Consider the following 21,463-nt stretch of genomic DNA (forward strand, 5'->3'; position numbering starts at 1 on the left):
TTATGACAGAACATGAATAAAAATGAACCTTACTTTTTGCATTTTTCTGAATCTGTTCTTTTTTTTTTTTTTTCCTCTTTAGGAAAAAAATGCACTTATGGGCACAAATGCAAGTACTACCACCCTGAGCGAGCGAACCAGCCACTGAGGTCAGTGGCAGATGAGCTCCGTATAAGTGCTAAGCTGTCCGCTGTGAAGACAATGAGTGAAGGGGCACTGGTTAAATGTGGAACCGGTCCATCTCATTTCAAGGCAGATGGGTCCATTGAAGCTAAACGTATAGCCCCCAAAAGACAGTCTGATCCAAGTATTCGTTCTGCAGCTGTAGAACCAGAGCAGAGACTTTCAGCAGCCCGCAAGTCCGAGGCCAACTCTGTACCGTCACTTGTATCAGCCTTGAGTGTTCCAACTCTGCCGCCTCCCAAGAGCCATGCAGTAAGTGCATTGAACACTCGCTCAGCAAGTAGTCCAGTACCAGGATCATCACAGTTCTCCCACCAGAAATCCTCTCTAGAGCACATGGCAAGTGTACACTACCCACCAATTCTGGTGACCAACAGTCATGGCAATTCTGTGAGTTACACTGAAGATTATCCCAAATATGAATCCCTTGGAGACCATGGTTATTACTCAATGCTTAGTGACTTTTCTAATCTAAGCATAAGTAATATGCACAGCTCAGACTACTACACCTCTGAACAAGACCGAGCAAGTTTTTCCAGGAACTCAAGCCCATGTCCTGAAAGCTGCATGAGCCACACTAGTAGCGATTCATACTCTTCTTACGGTGACCTCTTTTTGGGCATCACAGAACAAGGCCATGAGGATACCATGAAACCTCAAAGGCCTCCACAGGGTAGGCTGCCACCGTTTGTACATGGCTATCATGAAGCACTTACTCGAGTGCAGAGCTATGGTCAGGAAGAACCCATGCAAACTCCTCGTAAACAGTCATCTTCACATTTGGCTCTTCACCTACATCATCCTTTGGTTGGAGCAAGATCCAGTTGTCCAGGGGATTACCCAGCACCGGAAAGTATGCACCCCACTGCCAATTCTCAGCCTGGTAGAGCCTTAGTCATGACCAGAATGGATAGCATATCTGACTCTCGTCTTTATGAAAGTAACCCCATGCGGCAGAGAAGACCACCATTGTGCCGTGAACAGCATGCCAGTTGGGATCCTTTACCATGCCCCACAGACTCTTATAGCTACCACTCATACCCACTGAGTAACAGTCTGATGCAGCCCTGCTATGAACCTGTGATGGTAAGGAGTATGCCAGAGAAGATGGAACAGCTCTGGAGGTCGCCACATTGGCCAATTATGGGCAGTGAACCTAGAGGGCAACACATCATTCCTGAGCATCAGTATCAAACCTATAAGAACTTGTGCAACATCTTTCCACAATGGGCGGTACTCTCAGTCATGGAGAAAAACCCACATATGACAGATGCGCAGCAGCTTGCCGCCGTCATTGTGTCAAAGTTGAGATCAGGTCATCAACACCGTTAATTCCCACCTATATAGTCTGGACAATAGTATCTATTGATCAAGTTGCCTGAATAAAACCTGGCAGTGTTCTACACTTTTCTGTTTACTTGGAAGACCTAGTTATTAGTTTTCTGCCACCAAGTAATCTATATATGAACACAACAAACTTTTACTGTATTTATTTTGTTTTTTAAGCTACACTTTGTGATCTTTACAGCATTTCTGGAGGAGTGCATATTTTATTGTATAGGTATATTTATCCCTGCTAAACCTGCATGACAGGTTAAACCTCAGTTCCTTGGGGGGGGGTAAGGTCACTCGTTCCTCTTCTTAATAAAGAGGACGGAAGGGTCGGTTAAGCTCTCTGATGCTGGAGTTCTCAGCAGATCATCAAAGCACAGGAGTTGCTTACATCATGTCTCTTCAGCTGTTCATAGAAGCACCTATTCATATTGTTAGCAATTATATTGCATGCCTACTTGTGTACTTGCAGTTTAATTCAATATAAATGTATGTAGAGATACATGTCTCTATCTGTGTATAGTTTTATCCTGATCTAGAGTTTTACAGACAAAAATAGGAAGTCTTTTTTTTTTTCTTGCTGGACTGCAGAAAGACGCTGTATACTTGTCCTCGCCACTTGGATCTGTTTGTATGTTTTACAGATACTTTCACATACTACATATTTTATATGTATAGCAGGTATATGTTTGTGTTTTTGTTTGGCATAGGTTTCTTCTATGACAATTCAAATGTCTGTCATACCTCAATAATAGCCATATGCCTCTAAATGCAATCACTATATTACCAGAAACATATAACATGGCCTACGTGTTTCGAGCGGCCAATTGCAAGTTATTTTGTAAAATATAGTGAAATTCTAGATTCACGTTAGAGAAACGGGACGTACAAGTTTTAAAATGTAGAATCCCAACCTACCGGAAACCTATACATTGATCTTGCTCTACGTCATGGCAGTATCCACCACTGTGGAGATTTAGTTTTCGGATGGTTATTGTTCTTTTAATAGATGCAGCAGGTTATAGTTTGTATGTCATGACATAGAAGCTTATCTAGAGGTATACCAATATATTCATTAGACCACAGTGGGAGGAATGGGAAGTAATGTGCAGTTGAGAATTTCTCCTTGTAGTACATTAATGATGATGAGGAGGATTTATTATGTGCGTGTGGTTCTTCTTTTTTTTTTTTTTTTCTAAATATAATTTTAATGTTTTACGTTTCTGCACTATCGTTTCTGAAATAGATTTGTAAATGTCAGTGATGTTAGGTGTGAGTCACCAGAGAGCGACAGCATTGCCATTCAGTGACAGCCATCAGTATATGACCTTTTATTGCTTAGCATACAAAAGGTGTAACTCTCGTTCCCACTTCTTTCCAGCAGGTACTGGATTACGTTGGAGACACAGGCTATGCTCTCTCGGTAAAGGATTCAATTTATTTATTTCATAATATGTAGTTAGAGAAAAAAAAAAACATTGCAGGTAGCGTTACCTGTCCAGACATTTTCTTGGTTGTCTTTTGCTGCACTCAGGTTGCTGACCCTTAGCACTATCTCTTATTTAATTTTTTTTTAAGGAACCCATTGTATAATATTTTAAAGATGTTGAGGCCGCTCCACAGCCAGAGTGCTTGTGCTGTGGACTTTAGTTGGCTTCAGTTTTTTTCATGAAAGTGTAGAAGGGCCAAACTTCGAGTCCTTTTGTTTCTTCATGAGAAGGTGATAACTGCCTACATGTTTCTTACTGTGAAACAAACGGAACGTCAGGCTGCCGTCAGGGTTTTCTCTGGCTTTCTGAGGAACGGGTTTTCGGCTGCTCTAATATTTTTCATCCCGCTGTTAAAGAGTCTAGATAGTTGTTCGCAGCGCTTTAATGCCAATATGTAGTATGAATGCGTGACAACATTGAAGTCGGGGATTTTGTTGAACAGGATCTAGTAACAATAAAAGCAGCATACTTGGTAGCAGTACGGTGCCGCTGCAGGCTTCTCTTTCAGTCTGCTCTCTAACACAATGCTTTAAACATTCAGATTGTAATTATTATAAATTACATTCTACATTTTTTGTAAAACGATCCTCAACTGATGAGATTTATTTTAAAATCTTGCCAAATAATGATGAAAATGAAAAACTTAGTAAGGGTATAAAATGTATGCCAGAGAGTCGGCTTTAGAAAGGTAATGGGCACACAGAGCGAATAATTTCCACTACGAAGATTCAAAATCTATATGTGTTACATCTCAATGGGTGAAATACGCAGCAAATGCGGGAACACAAATTGACTGATCAGTCCTGCAGCAGCTTTTTTGTGCAGCGTGTATATTGGGTTTTGTTAAACCTCATTCACATATGTCGTAGATTTGTTGTTTTTTGGTGCAAAATCCACATTTGCTTCATGTGCCCATGGCCCAAATGTGCAATTCCAACCCGTTTAATAAGGGACATAACCTTTTCCTTAGTACAGATTGGGATCTACAGCACTACAGATTCTTGAACCAGAGCATTTCTGCTACCATCCCTTAAATCAAGTATTAGAAAGTCAAGGGAGGGAGCAACATCAGAAATTGAGCTGTATTTGTGACAGTAGACTACATTGAGCATTGCGGCTCTGTTCACAGCGGTGTTGTGTCTTCGGTTTATAAAGTTAGCCACAGTGCCGCATCCGTCGCATACGATGGATACAAGCGGTACCCGATTGACTTACAATGGGTCCATTGGGTTCTACTAAGGTGTCCATCGTTTTTGATGGAAAAATAGTGCAGCATTCCGAGCTATTTTCCTGTCAAATTTGACGTCCTTTGTAACAGCGCCTCCAACTAAGAAGTGAACATAGTCCAAAAAGAAGCAAAAACAAAGTAAATATATATAATGACTCCCATATTCATTTTATCAGTTGAGGTAATCTGCTACATTCAATTTTGTGAATTGCATTCCCAATTTTCATTCAATGTTTTAAAATTCCAAACCAACGTCCAGTCTGATGCCAGACTGGAAAAAGGGCAGCCGAAATACCCGCCTCACTTGACCAGAATTGACCTTTTGTTTGTTGATACAAATTGTATCTTTTTTTCTTGATTGTATAAAAAAATGAGGAAAATGTGTGTGTAAATATATAAATGTACATATATGACCTTCTAAGAAAAACAAAAACGTATAGAACGACAAAAAATGTAGAATAGTTACAGCGATGCATTTTCACTGCTATGTCTGTGACACTATGTGTCACTTTGTGATAGTCCATGGTGTGGAAGCCACTTCACTGCCATTGTGCCTGCAGCCCTTTATGTGAAGTACAAGGAGTTACAGGACTGGGCAGCAGTAAGGGGGTTAATTAACTCCTTTATGACTGGGTAATGTAGTTTATAAAGAAACAAGACCTTTTCAAATTCACTTTATTAGAAGTAAATCTATATCTATAAATATCTCTGTACAGATAATGCGCAGGTACCTGCGCAAACATTACGTAACTTGTCTTCTATTCATAAACTGTTCTACTCTCTTACACGCAGGGGAAGCCGTTATTTTATAGGCTGCGTAAGTGTTCATGATTTAGCATCTTATTAGTTCTATTATTGATGCACAAAGTGGCAAAATGCCTCCGCAATGTCACTACGGCTGAATTTATAGGCTGCGGTTTCAGGTTGCGGTCAACAAAAAGTCTGCCGCCACTGTGAATAGAGGGCAGGTACGCTGTAAATCGAATTTATATTCCTACGTAGGAATCTTAGTATGGGCAAATGGTGTTTTGTAGTATTTTGTATAATGTGCACTGCAAAAAAAAAAGCATTATTAAGTCCCACTGTAATGCTTCTGTGGCAGTATTTGCAAATGTTTGTATTGTGAAACACACGACGCTTGTAATTTTCTATTTTTCATGTGTTTGTTGCATGAGATGAAGTATTCTTTGTTAAGTACAGTAAGTTACTGGCATTCTGTTAGGGCTGCACTGGGCCAGTCAGCAGTAAGCTGGCAGGAACATTTCTGCCGTTAATGGGTGAGCTTAGTCTTACATTTCACACTTTTTCCTGTAATTTTCTTGATTGTGGAAAATGGTGAAGTGAATAAGAATTGTATGAGCCCTATAAAGGGTCAAACCAAATATTCATGAATCTCCTTCGCTGAGTGTCCGACTGATCTTCAGGCCGCAGCAATGGATTCCATAAGGGGATGTCTTGTATAGACAGCCTGTTTCCATGTGTTTTTATTAGAGCATGCTAAGCTAATATAGATATGACTATTAATGAGCTTTTTGGGATGATCATTACATATGACCACTTTTATTACACGGGAAGGCTTGGAAGCTGTACTTTAGGATTCAGTTCATTTTGTTGAGGCCGAGTTTACATTTAAATGGTATTCAGCATTACCCAATGGGCATCACAATAGGTTTTTGCTTACTCTTAATTCATATGTAAATTCATGTGGGGTGAGTTTAGATGATCGATACAGTTATTTTCAATACTCTGAAAAAGCAGAGAGAAATTTTCTATGCTGGAATGGTGACTGCATGAGATTTAGTAGCCAGGCCTTGCATTGCCCACGTCACCTGTAATACAGAATATACAGTTTCTTGTCAAATACTCCTAGAAGTTACAGAACGTAGAACCCTTTACTGCTCTTGGGGTAGAGTTTAAACTTCTGTTTTAATCTGCCGCCTTAAGGGCGTTTTACACAGGACGACTATCGGGCAGACAAGCGTTTAATATAACACTCGTTGCTGATAATTGCTCTGTGTAAACGGGAACGATCAGCAGATGACGAGCAAACGCTGCTGGTCGTATCGTTTTAAAAAAGTGAAATATCGTTGTCGGCAGCACACCTCCCAATGTAAACCGTGAGACGCGCTGCCGACATGATGATAATGTATGGGGATGAGCGATCAGAGTAACGACCGCTCGTCCCCATCCATAGCTCCGTGTCACAGGAGCAAACAGGGCGGCGGTCAACTATGTATCGCTGATCGGCGCTCGCTGCACCGGCCGCTTATCGGCCAGTGTAAAAGGGCCTTTAGTTTTCACGTTTATACAACATTTCCGCTATTCCGGGCTAGATAAATAACTGCAGGTTTTTACTTTGTAGTAAAACATGAGGAGAAGCCAATACCAGTCATGTAATGAAACCGTTACCAAGGCTTTTAGTGCAGCCAAATATTTGTTCCTATGGAAAAGTGTGATTTATATCGGTTTTTAACTGTCCCTTTCTTCCCATGAAATGCCTGTTCAATGTATGTACTGTATTTAAATTGTTTTTATTTCCACAAGCTGTAAATCTCTAATGTAAGATACGTTGCAATGTGTATTGTTACAACTTGTTTTGTAAATAAGGACTATTTGTTTTGTTTCATATTTAATGCTCTGTCATTTGGATTTGATAATTTTGTTCCTATGCTTTCCCTTTGATGTTGTACCTGATAATCTGACTGCATTTGACACACATTTAAAACGCTGTATCTGTATTATAACATGAGTCAAGTCTCCACTAAGCCTGTATAGTGCTGCTCAGGACTGTTGGCCTTTGCTAGCAGCGCTATTCAGTAGCCATAGTAATACGTAGCCAGATGTTTCTTTGAATTTCTGGTTTGTTTGTTGTATTTGCATTTTTAGTAAAGATATTTCTGTATTCCAGTTTTGTTTGTCATGTTGCAAATGTAAATAATGTAGGTAAGTTTCTTTAACCCCTTAATGACCAAGCTTGTTTGGACCTTAATGACCAAGCCAGATTTGTCAAATCTGGTATGCTGACTTTATCAGAGAATAACTCTGCGAAAGTTTTGAATATCCAAGTAATTCTGACATTGTTTTTTCGTCACATGTTGTACTTTATTTTAGTGGTAAAAGTAGACTGATACGATTTGCGGAAATTAATTAAAAAATAGGAAAATGTAAGAAATTTTGTAAAAATTAAAAATTTTCCCTATTTTTAACTGCAATATGTCACATATGTACACGCATACTGTACAATTTTTTTTTTAATTAAATATATATTTCCATCTCTTTACTCTATTTTGGCAGCACTTTTGAAAAAATAAAATACATTTTCAGCAATTTAGAGGACTTACAAATTTAAAAATAATTTTATAAATTTTGAAGTAGATTTTGTTTTCCTGCACCAAGCCAGGTTTTCAGAGGCTCATAGGTCTCAGAGGAATGGAAACCCCCACAAATGACCCCAATCTATCATCCTGTTTTCAAAAATACCCACATTGTGGCCCTAATGCGTTGCCTGGACACACGGCAGGGCCCAAAAGGAAGGGAGCACCCGGAGACTTTCAGGACACATATTTTTCTTGAAAATGTTTTAGGCCCCACTGTACATTTGGAGAAGCTTTGAGGTGCCAGAACGATATAAACTCCCAATAAACTACCCCATTTAAAAAAACTAGACACCTTAAGGTATTTATCTAGGGGTATAGTACGTTTTTGACCCCCCAGTCTCTTGCTAAATTTAATGCATAGCAGGTGAAAAAAAGTTAAACTTCACTTTTTTCATAAAAGTTTCAGTTTGAAGACCGATTTTTGTAAAGCGAACACGAAAATTAAGAAACACACCCCAAAATCTATCACCCGGTTTCTCATGTTTTCAAAAATACTCCCATTGTTGCTCCAATCTGCTTATTAGACGTGTGGCTGGGCCAAAAAGAGAGGGAGCAAAATTCTAGGCCCCATATCGTGCATTTAGAGGCATTAAGCTGCCTGAACAAAACCGAAATGACCCCATTTTAAAAACTGAACCCCTAAAGGTATTCATCTAGTGGTGTAGTGAGCATGCGGACCAAAAATTATTTAAAGGAGGAAATAATGGGTATTATTTCAGACACTATGGGTATATAATGTTTTCTTCAAACTCTTATTACGTTTCCAGATAAAATAGAGGAGACGTGGTAGAAGGTTATTTTGTTAGAAATATGCCACATTAATAAATTTGTGCGGCACAGAATAGAAGTGAAGCCGTGTATTCATAACGGATACATGTCGCTATAGACGTATTTGCCTGTACTTATGACTATGTCTTGCTGAAGAAGCAGTTGGTGCCATTATGATGTCATTGTGGACAGAATTCTGCCCTAATATAAAATCAGTCAGAGAGGAAAAAATAAACTGTACTGGAGTGACGGGCAATATCTTCACAAAAATGGAGGAAAATGTATCCAACTATGTTGCAAACTCGAGTCTGTTCACTAGATAGAACACCTGCAGGGCTGCCATTACAAGGTTTTTTTTTTTCAGTGACTGGTTGTACAACGTCTCTTTAGCTCCTTCAATCCTTATGAGGGACGAATGTGCCAAGTGACGCGGTACACCATAACAGGCCCCTGCCCGGCAAGGTAGGAACCGCTATGTGCCCAAAACAACCAATCACGTACAGAATATATAAAGGGGCAGTGTCCAAAACCATCTATAGGAACAGTAAAGGATCACTAATCCCCAAAATTCTCAGTATTTCCAGAAGAACTGTAACAAAGCCCATGGTGTATTGATAAGGAACAGCTCGATTATTAGAGATCCTCAAAAAAATATATATCATGCCCATATCACGGTACAGAATTAGGAATGTAACAGCTGTATGTGGAAGGACATAGTCATAAGAAAAAGGAAATACATCCTCAATTCTTGTAACCATTGCTAAAATGCAGGACTTCCACTAATTCAGGGGCGGCTTAGGCCGCAAGTGTTGGATTTATCTACTAATAAATGAAATGCCCACATACATTTTTTATTTCAAGAACACTTGTGGGGTCCATGTTCTGAATAGACAGATGTGGGCTCCTGCACAATAAACTGTATTCATTTTGTGAGTGATCAAGTCCAGGATTTAATTGTCCAAGAAATGTATAAAAAAATCAAAAAGGGGAAAATTAGTTTTACAGTCTGAAATAAATACACTTTACTACCTCCCCGTGAGAATCCCTCCCTCCCTTGGAAAACCCAAAAACGAAACAAAAAATATGAATAAATGAAATTGAATCCCCCCACCCCACCCTTTTTGGTGTTCCCTAAATTATATATAAAATTTATAATTAGAAAAAGTGTGATTGGTCTCAAAACAGGGGAAGTTGCACAGGCCTGGATTTGAAGGGCACATGGGGCAGTAAAACCGGGTATCCCTCCTCCTTCCATGTTTACTGCACACCTGGCATCTCCTTTGGGGGTATTCCTTATTCTCAGTGGCAGGGACGGGGTGAAGGAAGTGGCGCTCAGTGAGCCTTTTGACTGCCTCTGACTCAAAGGATTCTCAAGGTGCGGGGGAGTCAAACAGGAGGCGCTCTATAATGTTCTCCTAATATTGGATGAAACTGAGTGTTCCCTGGGTCTTGTAAAGCACATAGCTGTTATAAGTAGCCATCTGTACACCGTCTTCCAAATTATTATGCACATTGGATTTAAGTGTCATAAACAATTAATTATTCGTTTTTCAATTAAACTCATGGATGGTATTGTGTCTTGGGGCTCTTTGGATCGTTGTAATCAATCTCAGACACCTGTGATAATTAGTTTGCCAGGTGTGCCCAATCAAAGGAAAACTACTTAAAAAGGACGTTCCACATTATTAAGCAGGCCACAGGTTTCAAGCAATATGGGAAAGAAAAAGGATCTCTCTGCTGCCGAAAAGCGTGAAATAGTGCAATACCTTGGACAAGGTATGAAAACATTGGATATTTCAAGAAAACTTAGGCGTGATCATCGTACTGTGAAAAGATTTGTGGCTGATTCAGAGCACAGATGGGTTCGTTCAGATAAAGGCATAATGAGGAAGGTTTCTGCCAGACAAATTAATAGGATTAGGAGAGCAGCTGCTAAAATGCCATTGCAAATCAGCAAACAGGTATTTAAAGCCGCTGGTGCCTCTGGAGTCCCGCGAACCTCAAGGTGTAGGATTCTCCAGAGGTTTGCAAGTGTGCATAAAGCTATTATTCGGCCACCCCTAAATGGTTGCAGTGGACTCAGAAATACTTGAAGACTAATTTTCAAACCGTGTTGTTTACTAATGAGTGCCGTGCAACCCTGGATGGTCCAGATGGATGGAGTAGTGGATGGTTGGTGAATGACAAGGCTGCGACGTCAGCAAGGAGGTGGCGGAGTCATGTTTTGGGCTGGAATCATGGGGAGAGCTGGTAAGCCCCTTTAGGTTCCCTGACGGTGTGAAAATGACCTCTGCAAAGTACGTAGAGTTTATGACTGACCACTTTCTTCCGTGGTACAAAAAGAAGAACCGTGCCTTTCGTAGCAAAATGATCTTCATGCAGGACAATGCACCATCTCATGCTGCAAAGAATACCTCTGTGTCATTGGCTGCTATAGGCATAAAAGGAGAGAAACTCATGGTGTGGCCCCCATGTTCCCCTGACCTCAACCCTATTGAGAACCTTTGGAGCATCCACAAGCAAAATATCTATGAGGGTGGGAGGCAGTTCACATCAAAACAGAAGCTCTGGGAGGCTATTCTGACATCCTGCAAAGATATTCAAGCAGAAACTGTCCAAATACTCACAAATTCAATGGATGCAAGAATTGTGAGTGCCGATGTGTCCTCGCTTGTCCGACACGATGCAGGACCTGTGAGTGACGTCACAGCGTGATCTCTCGAGAACACGGCTGTGTCTGCACTGCCAGAAGCTGGGCGTTCTGAAGAGAAGTGGATGATACTTCTCGTCAGAACGCCCAGCTAGTAAAAGTAGTAAAAACGCCCCGATGTACGCACATAATACACGCCCACTTGGACTTTTGCAAGCCTCATTTGCATAAATACAAAAATGGTCATAACTTGGCCAAAAATGCTCGTTTTTTAAAAATAAAAACGTTACTGTAATCTACATTGCAGCGCCTATCTGCTGCAATAACAGATAGGGGTTGCAAAATCTGGTGACAGAGCCTCTTTAAACCTGATTGGTTGCTATACGCAACTACTCCACTTTTCCTTTGCACCAGTCTTGATATCTCCCCCATAGTGTACAGTGGTTGAAGGGAGAAAAAAACAAAAAAACACCCCTCTGTAAAATGGGACTAAATAAGAGTAATTCCATTTAGCTCAACAGTTTCAGGCCCTGTGGGTTACCAATGGTTGTATTCTGCAAGCTTTAATTCTATATAGGCAGTATTCCATTTGAATTGATTAAGCCTTTCCTATGCAATTGCATAGTGTGGATAAATATATTACATGCATACATATATATGATTGATCCTGCATGTTGGAGGTTATATCCATTCCTTAGTGTATTATTACCGGGTAATCGCTAGCGGCCAAAACAATAATTTGCTGTATTTTCTATAGTCCTTCTCCAACCGATGAACTTACAAATTTATAAAATGACATACCATGCTGTGACAAAGCGGAGGCAGCACAAAATAAGCACACTTTTTTTTTTTATGGATGTGTAAAGTTGACATCAGTCTCCAGGAAAACCTTCTCAGAAGTGTTATTTTATGTAATAGAATGCACTGAATTAGCAACATTTCTGCAACAAAATATCCAAAAGAAAATCTATCATTTGAATTTAGCGCTCTGCCTCGATCAAGAAGCGCAAAGCTGTAATATTGAAACTAAGTATTGAAGGGCCTTGATAAGCCACAAATGCCAAAGATAGCAAAACTGGGAAAGTAGTAGTGGCCCTGTTAAAGGAGCAGTGAATAGGAGCAGAGCTGCAGAAGGGCCGCTATGCAGTGGTCGGAGCATTGCTTCTGGCTCCAACTACTGCATACCGTTCAAAACATCCGGAGGCAGACGGAGCGGCTGATCGGTGCGGGGTCCGGGTGTCTGACCCGCAACGATCATATACTGATGGCCTATCCTGTGGATAGGTAATCAGTTGTCCCATTGTGGAAAACTCCTTCGTAACCACCAATACGCTGTTTCACGGTGGTCGCTAAGGGGCCTTAGGCTGGGCCGCCGCCTTTTCACGGGTGTCCCGTGGAGGCTGGAGCGGACGCTCGGCTGTCTAATGACAGCCGGCTTCCTGCTCCAACGGTAGCGGGCAAAGTTTACTTCGATATTGACCGTTTAACCCGCTAAATGCTGCGGTCAATAACGACCGCGGCATTTAAATCATTTACAGAGGGAGCTTCCTCTCTAACCCGTCGGCAGCCCGCAAATGCAATTGCAGGCCTCCGATGGGGTGTCATGGCAGCCGGGGGCTTAATAAAGTCCCCCAGGCCTGCCCTTGCTATATGCCTATTAGGCCGTGCCAGAGGCATGGCCTAATAGATTGCCTGTCAGTTTTATACTGACAGACAGTAATGCTTTTGGTATACTAAGTATACCAAAGCATTATACCTGCGATCTAAAGATCGCATAGTGAAGTCCTCTAGTGGGACTGAAAAAATAAGTAATAGTTAAATAAAAATTATTAATAAAGATTATAGTGTAAAAAAACAAGCCTACATATCACTACATTGATGGAAAAATAAAAAAAATACGGCTCTTGGGAAGCGACGATACAAAAACAAATAATTTTAGTTCAAAAGAGTTTTTATTGTGCAAAAGTAGTAAAACATAAAAAACTTCTACATATGTGGTATTGTCGTAATCGTATCGACCCATAGAATAAAGGTAACATGTTATTTAGGCCACACAGTGAACGGCGTGATTTTAAAACGCATAGAACTATGGAGAAATTTCAGGGTAAAAGTTATTTTAAAAACATTATCTGTACCCAAAAATGGTGCCATTAAAGTACAACTAATTCTGCGAAAAACCCAAGTCCTCATACAGCTATATCGACGGAAAAAAAAAAAATAGCTTGGTCATTAGGGCCTAAAATAGGCTGGTCACTAAAGGGGTTAAAAGAAGAGATCGTTGTCTTGCACAAACAAGGAAAAGGATACAAAAATATAGCAAAGGCACTGAATGTTCCTAAAGAGAGTTGGAAACATAGTTCACAAGTTTAAAGGAAACCTAGCTCCACTACCTGGACGTGGGAGAAGGAAGGTGGTCAGAAACCCTCGTGTGACTGAAGACCTGCAGCAAGATTTGGTGGCAGCAGGCACTGAGATTCCTGTTTGCACAGTAAGGCGCATACTAAATGCTGAGAGTTTCCATGTGTGAACTCCAAGACGTACATTTCTACTGACCCAAAAGCACAAGAAAAGTCTGCCCTAATATGCTCAAAACCATATAAATCAGCCACAGAAGTTTTGGGATCCTGGTTTGTGGAGTGATGAAACAAAATTGGAACTTTTCGGGTGTACGGTTCAGCAGTATGTCTGGAGGAGATAGAATGACTCGTACGCTGAAAAGAACACTCTTCCTACAGTGAAGTATGGCGGTGGCTCGGTGATGCTCTGGGTCTGCTTTGCTTCCTCTGGCATTAGACACCTGTTATGTGTGGAGGGCAAGATGGATTCAAGAAAGTATCATGAAATCCTATCAGAAAAAGTCATGCCTTCTGTGAGAAAGATGAAGCTTGGGTAACATTGGACCTTCCAACAGGACAATAATCCCAAGCATACGTCAAAGTCCACCAAGACTTGGTTTCAGAAGAAGTCCAGAAAGATTCTGGAGTGGCCGTCACAGTCGTCTGACTTGAACCCCATAAAAAATCTCATAGGATTTGAAGAAGGCGGTTGGAACATGTAAACCCAAGCATATTAGTGAAATGGAGGTCATTGCCCATGAGTAATTGGATAAGATTCCTCAGGAACACTGATAGAAGCTGGTGTCTGACTATGCATCACATTTGCAGCAGGTCATAAACGCAACGGGTGCTCTGTCATGAAAGGGGAGTCATTCGGAGACTGCAGTAGTCATTAAAAGTGGCATTTTAAGTTGAATTTGGAGAAACCAATATATATATATATATATATATATATATATATATATATATATATATAAGAAAATGGCGACCGCACACTGTGAACACTAACGTCATCTAAGCCACTAAATATAAACAAATATGCATTGCTGCTAAATCTACTAACAATAAGGAGGTTCTTAGCGCACGTTTTGATCAAATTGTGTGAGCCCACCTGCCACAACAAGGCGACCTCTATGAGGTGGGAACCTACGCTGCACATACACCCAGAACTGGGGCTAAACCTACATATATATCTGGGGTTGGTAGGCACCAGCATTAAACTAATTAAAATAACCCAGGGCAGAATGGGAGGAGTGCAAGATCAAAAAAATGGAGGCAGTCACCAACCATATCACATAAACATATAAAGTTTGAAAAACACATTCCAACAAAAATTTGGAGAAACCACTATATATATATTAATTGTTATTTGAAATGTAGTAAATTTTGCTAATAAACCTAATTTTCAATGGGGGTTAAATGATTTGGATTGCAACTCTATTACTATGCTGATGAACTGATAACTAATACATTTCTGATTGTTCATTGAGGTTATATTCAGGCAAGCAACTTTGAGAATTCTATTTGATCGCAAGAGTCCCAGGGGTTCAGAGATTTACATTAGTAGTTGGAGAGTAGTTGGATTACAGGCAGCACAATGCAAGGGACTTGACACAATGGCTTTACTGCATGCTCTCATAATGTACTCGTGACATACAGTGGAGATTGTTATTGGTAGGCTTTGCAATTCCTGCAATTTCATAAATCTAAGCTCAGCTGACAAAACGGCTGCGTCCACTGTGTGTAGAAATGTACTCGTCATGGTTTGTTATGAGAGGACACGTATCACGTGTACATCTGATCTACAATCCTTTCTATGCTAGATTACAATGTGTCATTGTTGTGGACAATACAGCACCGGACTGGTCTTCTATATTTCATGTCATTGATGTGCTGATCTGCAGTTATGTCATTTCTGTTCTATGCTCATAACTCTATTTGTTTTCCTTAGGATGAAATGTTACTTCGTAATTATTATTTTTTTATTTTTTTTTTAAACCTCTTTGGGTTTGGTCTTGTGAACCCAAATAATAATGTAAGTCGTAATGACAAACATGGACGATAATAAAAAATAAATTGTAAGGTATGTGAGTATAATTATTAACTACTGTATTAGGCAACGGTGCTGTAATGCGTATTCATACTCCAAATTTCGATATGCTCACGGAGCCCAGTATCGAAGTGACCTCATTGCCAGCAGCAGCCGCAGTTCAGCTCTTCTTTCTTTTTTTTTGTTTTGTTATTTTTTTAAACTGCACTGAAGTAAAATGAGACAAGTGCTTGAGTTGTCAATGGCAACAATGCCACTTTTTGTGTGAGGTTTCTCTATATATGAGGCCAAATTGTTTATTCTGGACAACACACGTTACTATACAAAAAATATTGTGCAAATGTGGGGTTATAGTTTTTACTGTATGATTCACAATGTATCCCTCAAGAAACATACTTTTTTTTTTTCGTAAATTACTACACAAAATCTATTTTGGAATGGTTTATTTGTTTCTTTTGCCAGAATCCGTGCTAATCTTTCTTGGAGAGAAGCAAAACATGGCTTTACCCCTTTGGTCACTTGGCTGTATTCACACAAGTATCAGAGAGTCCTACAGGTCCGTACTACAGACCTGTAGGTACCACATGTGGACGGCTGTATGGGGCATTGCTTCTAGGAGAGAATACCTCTGCAGTGTGGCAGGCATGTGAAGACACCGTATTATGGAATGGTACAACACAGATCTGTAGTCTAAGGCCCCATGCACCCGAACGTGCTTTTGCGGCCGCAATTCCCCCGAAAATCCACAGGAGAATTGCGGCCCCATTAATTTCTATGGGGCCATGCACACGACCATAGTTTTTACGGTCTGTGCACGGCCCGGGAGCCCGCACCGCAGAAAGAACGCACATGTCTTATTACGGCTGTCTACTGCGGTCCGGGCTCATTGAAAATAACGGTCGTGTATGAGGCCTAAGACTATTTAAGTATTGAATGTTATTTTAATACAAATTCCAGTTACACATAACTACTATTAAATTGTCAGAACCTAGTGACAGCTTTTTTACTGTTCATTTTAGCAGTGTTCTGCACTGTTCTCCACCAGAGCCTATAGTAGCATGCAACATAAGTGCATCACTGTCCAATACTGTATTTTACCAAAAGTGTGAACTTGGCTAAGGCCATCACGTTCGGGATATCCACTCTCCCCTGTGTCCTATATAGAAAAAAGGGGAGGATTGGTTTGTTCGTTGCAGAAGGAGATGTTAGAGAATTCCTCTCCCTTGTGCTGAGATCTGATCCTCCTTGTTCTATGGGCTTTAGGCCCAGTTAATGCCGCGTCGGAATCAGCGGCAAAAAACTGCCAAAATTGCCTCATTGATTTCAATGGGAGACGGAGGCGTTTTTTTTCCCCCGAGCAGCTTTTAGCCGGTTGCGGGAACAAAGCAGCATGTTTTTTCTTGCCGTGGTTTCATCTCTGACCTCCCATTCAAATCAATGAAAGACAGAAAACGTTTTTCGGTCCTCAATGGCCGCGGGTGAAAAACGCCACAAACAAGTGCAGGCAGGTCAAAATCTGCCCCAAAATTACTGAAGGAGTTTTGAGGCAGGTTTTTTCTGCCTGCAAAATATTCTGTGTGAACTAGGCCTTAAAGGTAAACCTTGCTGAAGTATTCTGAATGGGCACATTTACAAAGTTGATAAGGTTAAAAAAAGACATTCCTATGATCGGACTGCTGAAATGAAATTCCAGTGTAGCATCTGTCTTTAGGAATACAGTACACTACGGAGCTTGACCAGGCATATTACACCAGCACTTCAATAAGTAGGGAAGTTGAGGAAACGTTTTGTAAATTAGTTGCATGAGTTTGGCTTGAAAGATGCCCCCCCCCATTTTATTGACATTTATGATAATGTGAGAGGTACGCAAAAAAACTGCAAAGGAGCTTGAAAAAAAATATTTAATTGATAGGTTTTCCCCATTGCGTATTCCAACACCTAATGGTTTAAAGAGGACCTGTTACTAGGTTATATAAGTTGAACTGGTTAACTGACTGAATAGCGCTGTCTCCCTGATTCCAGTGCTGTTTGTTTTGGGGGGTTTTCCTGAATTCCCCATTTTTAGAGATATGGCCCACTGTTGTGTTCGCTCCCGAAAGCTAGCTTTCCTGCCTCTGATGCTGACCAATCAGCACGAGGCAGTTTGAGGGTAGTTCACACCCTGTTGGCTAACTCCAGTAAGTTTGCAAACCGCACTGGAGTCCGGGGACCGCGCTATTCTGGTCAGTTAGCCAATTCAACTTATATGACATAGTGACAGGTCCTCTTTAAATACATTTAACATTTTTATTATGAAATAGTCCCCACAAATGACCTGAAATATCCAGTATTTCTAAAATAACTAGTATTTTATATATTTTCAGTGCAGAATGTATGTGCTTAAGCTCTCATACTACATATACCCTGCAGCAGCTGTGGAAATGTATAGCAACTAAATCCTAGGCTTTTCTAAAGCCGGACCTACAGCTGATCACCAGTCTGGCTTCAGCGAGAGGGATCAAAGAAATTATTTATTTATTCTAGTGCAACTTTCTGGCTTCAGAGGTCGCAATGACGCTTGTAATAGGATTTTCATGGTTTAAAATCAGCCCTGTGTATTTCTATGCTTGACACTAAAAACGGAGCTAAAAAGTGAGATCTTTTTTTTATTCGCAGCCTCTTGCCATTGATTGTGAGTAGGCAGGCCGCTGATTGGTTGCTTTGAGCGGGCTGCAGCAGGGAAAGCTTGTGAATGCGACAGCGCCCTCGGCATCGATTCTTCTGTGCCGCAGCTGAGAGACGCACAGCGGGGAGATGTATCATTTTTTGCTATGCCCAGATAGCGGAGGGGCAGAGGAGCGTAAGGCTGGGTTCACACGACCTATTTTCAGACGTAAACGAGGCGTATTATGTCTCGTTTTACGTCTGAAAATACGGCTCTAATACGTTGGCAAACATCTGCCCATTCATTTGAATGGGTTTGCCGACGTACTGTGCCGACGACCTGTCATTTACGCGTCGTCGTTTGACAGCTGTCAAACGACGACGCGTAAATTGACTGCCTCGTCAAAGTGCAGGGCACTTCTTTGAAACGTAATTTGAGCCGTTCTTCATTGAATTCAATGAAGAACAGCTCAAATGATCGGTTGTCAAAGACGCCTCGCATAATGCGAGGAGGAGGAATTACGTCTGAAACGACGCAGCTGTTTTCTCCTGAAAACAGTCTGTCTTTTCAGACGTAAAAGCCAGTTCTCGTGTGCACATACCCTAAGGAGAAAGGGACATCATTATTTGGTAAGATGCCTAAACCTGCCATGTACTGTCTGTTTCATGACACTGTGTGTTATATATGCGTGTGTATACACTGAACCTGTGTATGATATATCGCTATATACTGATATGTTTCTATGGGCAAATACGCCAATTTGGCCTTGCACCTAAAACTCCTTATTTATGCATGAAAGCAGTATCGGTTATAGCAATGTTTTCCTGCATAAATAGGGAGTTTCTAACCTCACAAAATTGAATTACCACATGTGCCATTCACAAATTATATGCTCCCCTCGGCTAAGAACCCTATGTTTACACGTAGCGTAATTGCTGCAGATTTTCCATCTGGATTTGCGGACTCAAAATCTGCAGTGTATTACAGTAGTAGCAAAGTGGATGACATTTTCCAAGTCTCCTCCACGCGCTGCAGAAAATTTCTGTGGATTAATTGACCGGTGGTGCAGATTTTTCAATATACAGCATGTAACTTTTTGTTGTGGAATAGTTGCGTATTTGTTGCGGACCTGCAGCAAATCGCAAGTATTGCGATTTTTGCTGCAGAAAAGCTGTGAATTTACAGGAAAAAAAGTAAGAAATGCCACTTTAAAAGAAAAACAAGGTCCATACGGTCTTCCCCTGGCATTCCCATCTGGTCTCCGTGCTGCCGGCCTCCTGGGATGACGTTTCATCCCATGTGACCGCAGCAGCCAATCACAGGCTGCAACAGTCACACAGGAGCTAATGTCATCCCAGGAGGCCGGCCACACAGACACCAGCCCTGGGTGGGTGAGTAGGGCCTCTTTTTTTTTTTTTAAATCCGCTAATCTAGTGTCTGTAGCAGAAAATCCGGCCACCGCAAACACTATTTGTTGCAGAATTTTAGCCACAATTCCCTGCAGTTTCTGGGTTGGATTTGCTGCAGAGTTTTTAGCAGCACATCTGACCCGTGTGAACATACCCTAAGATGCTAAAAGGAGTATTCTTACAGTGGTGGCTTTTATTAGGTCTCCAAAATGTACCAACATTATCTGACCTCCTCCTGTCTAAAAATGTAACATGTAAGGAACACATTTGGTGAGATTTGCAGAGTAACCTACACCAGAATTCTGCTTTTCAAATTATGTGTTTGATGCTTTTTACGCCTCACTAGACGGGCCACTTTCCCAAGGCAGTACTTCGATTCAGTATTTGTGATCCAAAACCAGGAGTAGGTTCTAGACCCGAAGTAGGTGCAAATCTTTCCATTATGCTTTTTCTATGTGTAGGTTCCACTCCAGGTTTTGGCTTACAAATACTGATGCAAAATACTGCCGTGTGAAAGTGGCCTTATGAATAGTTTTTAGAAAGGAGGGGGGCTGGCTAAAAGGAGTTGGGGTCCTCTTACACGGGCCAATTAATGGACAGCTCGTTGATCAGCGCTCGTTTGCTCCTGTGACACGGAGCTATGGATGGGGATGAGCGGTCGTTACTCCGATCGCTCGTCCCCATACATTATTATCATGACGGCAGCGCGTCTCACTGTTTACATTGGGAACTGTTATCTCGTTCATGTGCTGATCGCTGCCCTGTTTAGGCCTCGTGCACACTTCAGACACCGTTTTCACGGCTGTTTTTGACGGATCCGTGTGCCCGTTTTAGCGGTCGTGTGCACTCTGTGTTTCCGTTTCCAAGCGCCGAGCATGGTACTGTCCAGGGTGCTGAAAGAGTTAATGGGCTGCACTGATCGACGGTAACTCTTTCAGCACCCTGGACAGTACCATGCTCGGCGCTCGGAAAATACAATTTTAATGAAATAAAAAAATATATATAAGTTCATACTTACATTCCTCCTGTCCGGCCTCCAGAGATGACGTTTCATCCATGTCACCGCTGCAGCCAATCAGAGGCTGTAGTGGCGGTCACGCACGTCAGGATGACGTCAGAAGGCCGGCCTCCAGGGATGACGCTTCATCCCACGTGACCGCCTCTGCAGCCAATCACAGGCTGCCGCGTCAGAAAGGAAGGTCGGACTGGAGGAAGAAGAGGGACTCGTCACCAAGACATCGCCCGGGTACGTATAAACTGCTTTTTATTTTATTTTTAATCAGCAGCCTCTTTTCTCTATCAGCGATTGATAGAGACAAGTGGCTGCCGATTAGTGTAATATTTCTGTAATGTACTTCTGTCCGCCCGGCCGTTGCTAGGCAACGGCTCCGTCACACACGGACGGCACACGGATGCCAGTTTTTTTGACGGCCCCAGTGACTTCCATGCGCCTCACGGAATCTCGGACCAAAGTAGGACATGCTCTACTTTGGATCGGAACGGAGCAACGGGACCGTCAAAAAAACTGAAGTGTGCATGGCCCCATTGAAATGAATGGGTCAGGGTGCTAACCGTCAGAAAAATGGCTAGCACCCTGAAGAAAAAACACTGAAGTGGGCATGAGGCCTTACACACCCATTATCGGCAACGAGGGCTCTATGAACGCTTGTCTGCCCGATAATTGCCCAGTGTAAAAGGACCTTTAAAAAAAGCAGCAGATTTTGGTGTAAATGACGCCAGCAAACATGTCTAGCATGATGCGCCAAGTTTATCATACAGCATGCGTTACTGTGAAAAATGGTGCAGTTTCTACATGTCTGGTCTTGCTTTAGTCAGTTTAGATTTAGAACAGTACTAATAAGGGCACGTTAAGATGTGGCGGAATTTTTCCGCTGCAAATGTTGGTGCAGATTTGGGGCAATTACGCAACGAATGTGCACCAACATTTGCATATTTGACCGATAATTCAGACGTTGCAGAAAAGACAGCGGACATG

At 41.5% G+C, this 21,463-nt stretch overlaps 1 protein-coding gene across 2 annotated transcripts in view; it reads left to right on the forward strand.

Annotated features, from left to right (window-relative positions):
• ZC3H12B (zinc finger CCCH-type containing 12B) overlaps window positions 1-7,140 on the forward strand; it is a 104,285-nt gene extending 97,145 nt beyond the window's left edge. For both annotated transcript variants that reach the window (XM_075835757.1, XM_075835756.1), the window contains one exon: window positions 83-7,140. In XM_075835757.1, the coding sequence (XP_075691872.1) occupies window positions 83-1,515 (1,433 nt within the window). In that variant the 3' untranslated portion in view covers window positions 1,516-7,140. The remainder of the gene's footprint in view (window positions 1-82) is intronic.
• The last annotated feature ends 14,323 nt before the right edge of the window (window positions 7,141-21,463 follow it).

This window comes from Rhinoderma darwinii, chromosome 8 (genome assembly GCF_050947455.1).
Source record: "Rhinoderma darwinii isolate aRhiDar2 chromosome 8, aRhiDar2.hap1, whole genome shotgun sequence".
NCBI lineage: Eukaryota > Metazoa > Chordata > Amphibia > Anura > Rhinodermatidae > Rhinoderma > Rhinoderma darwinii.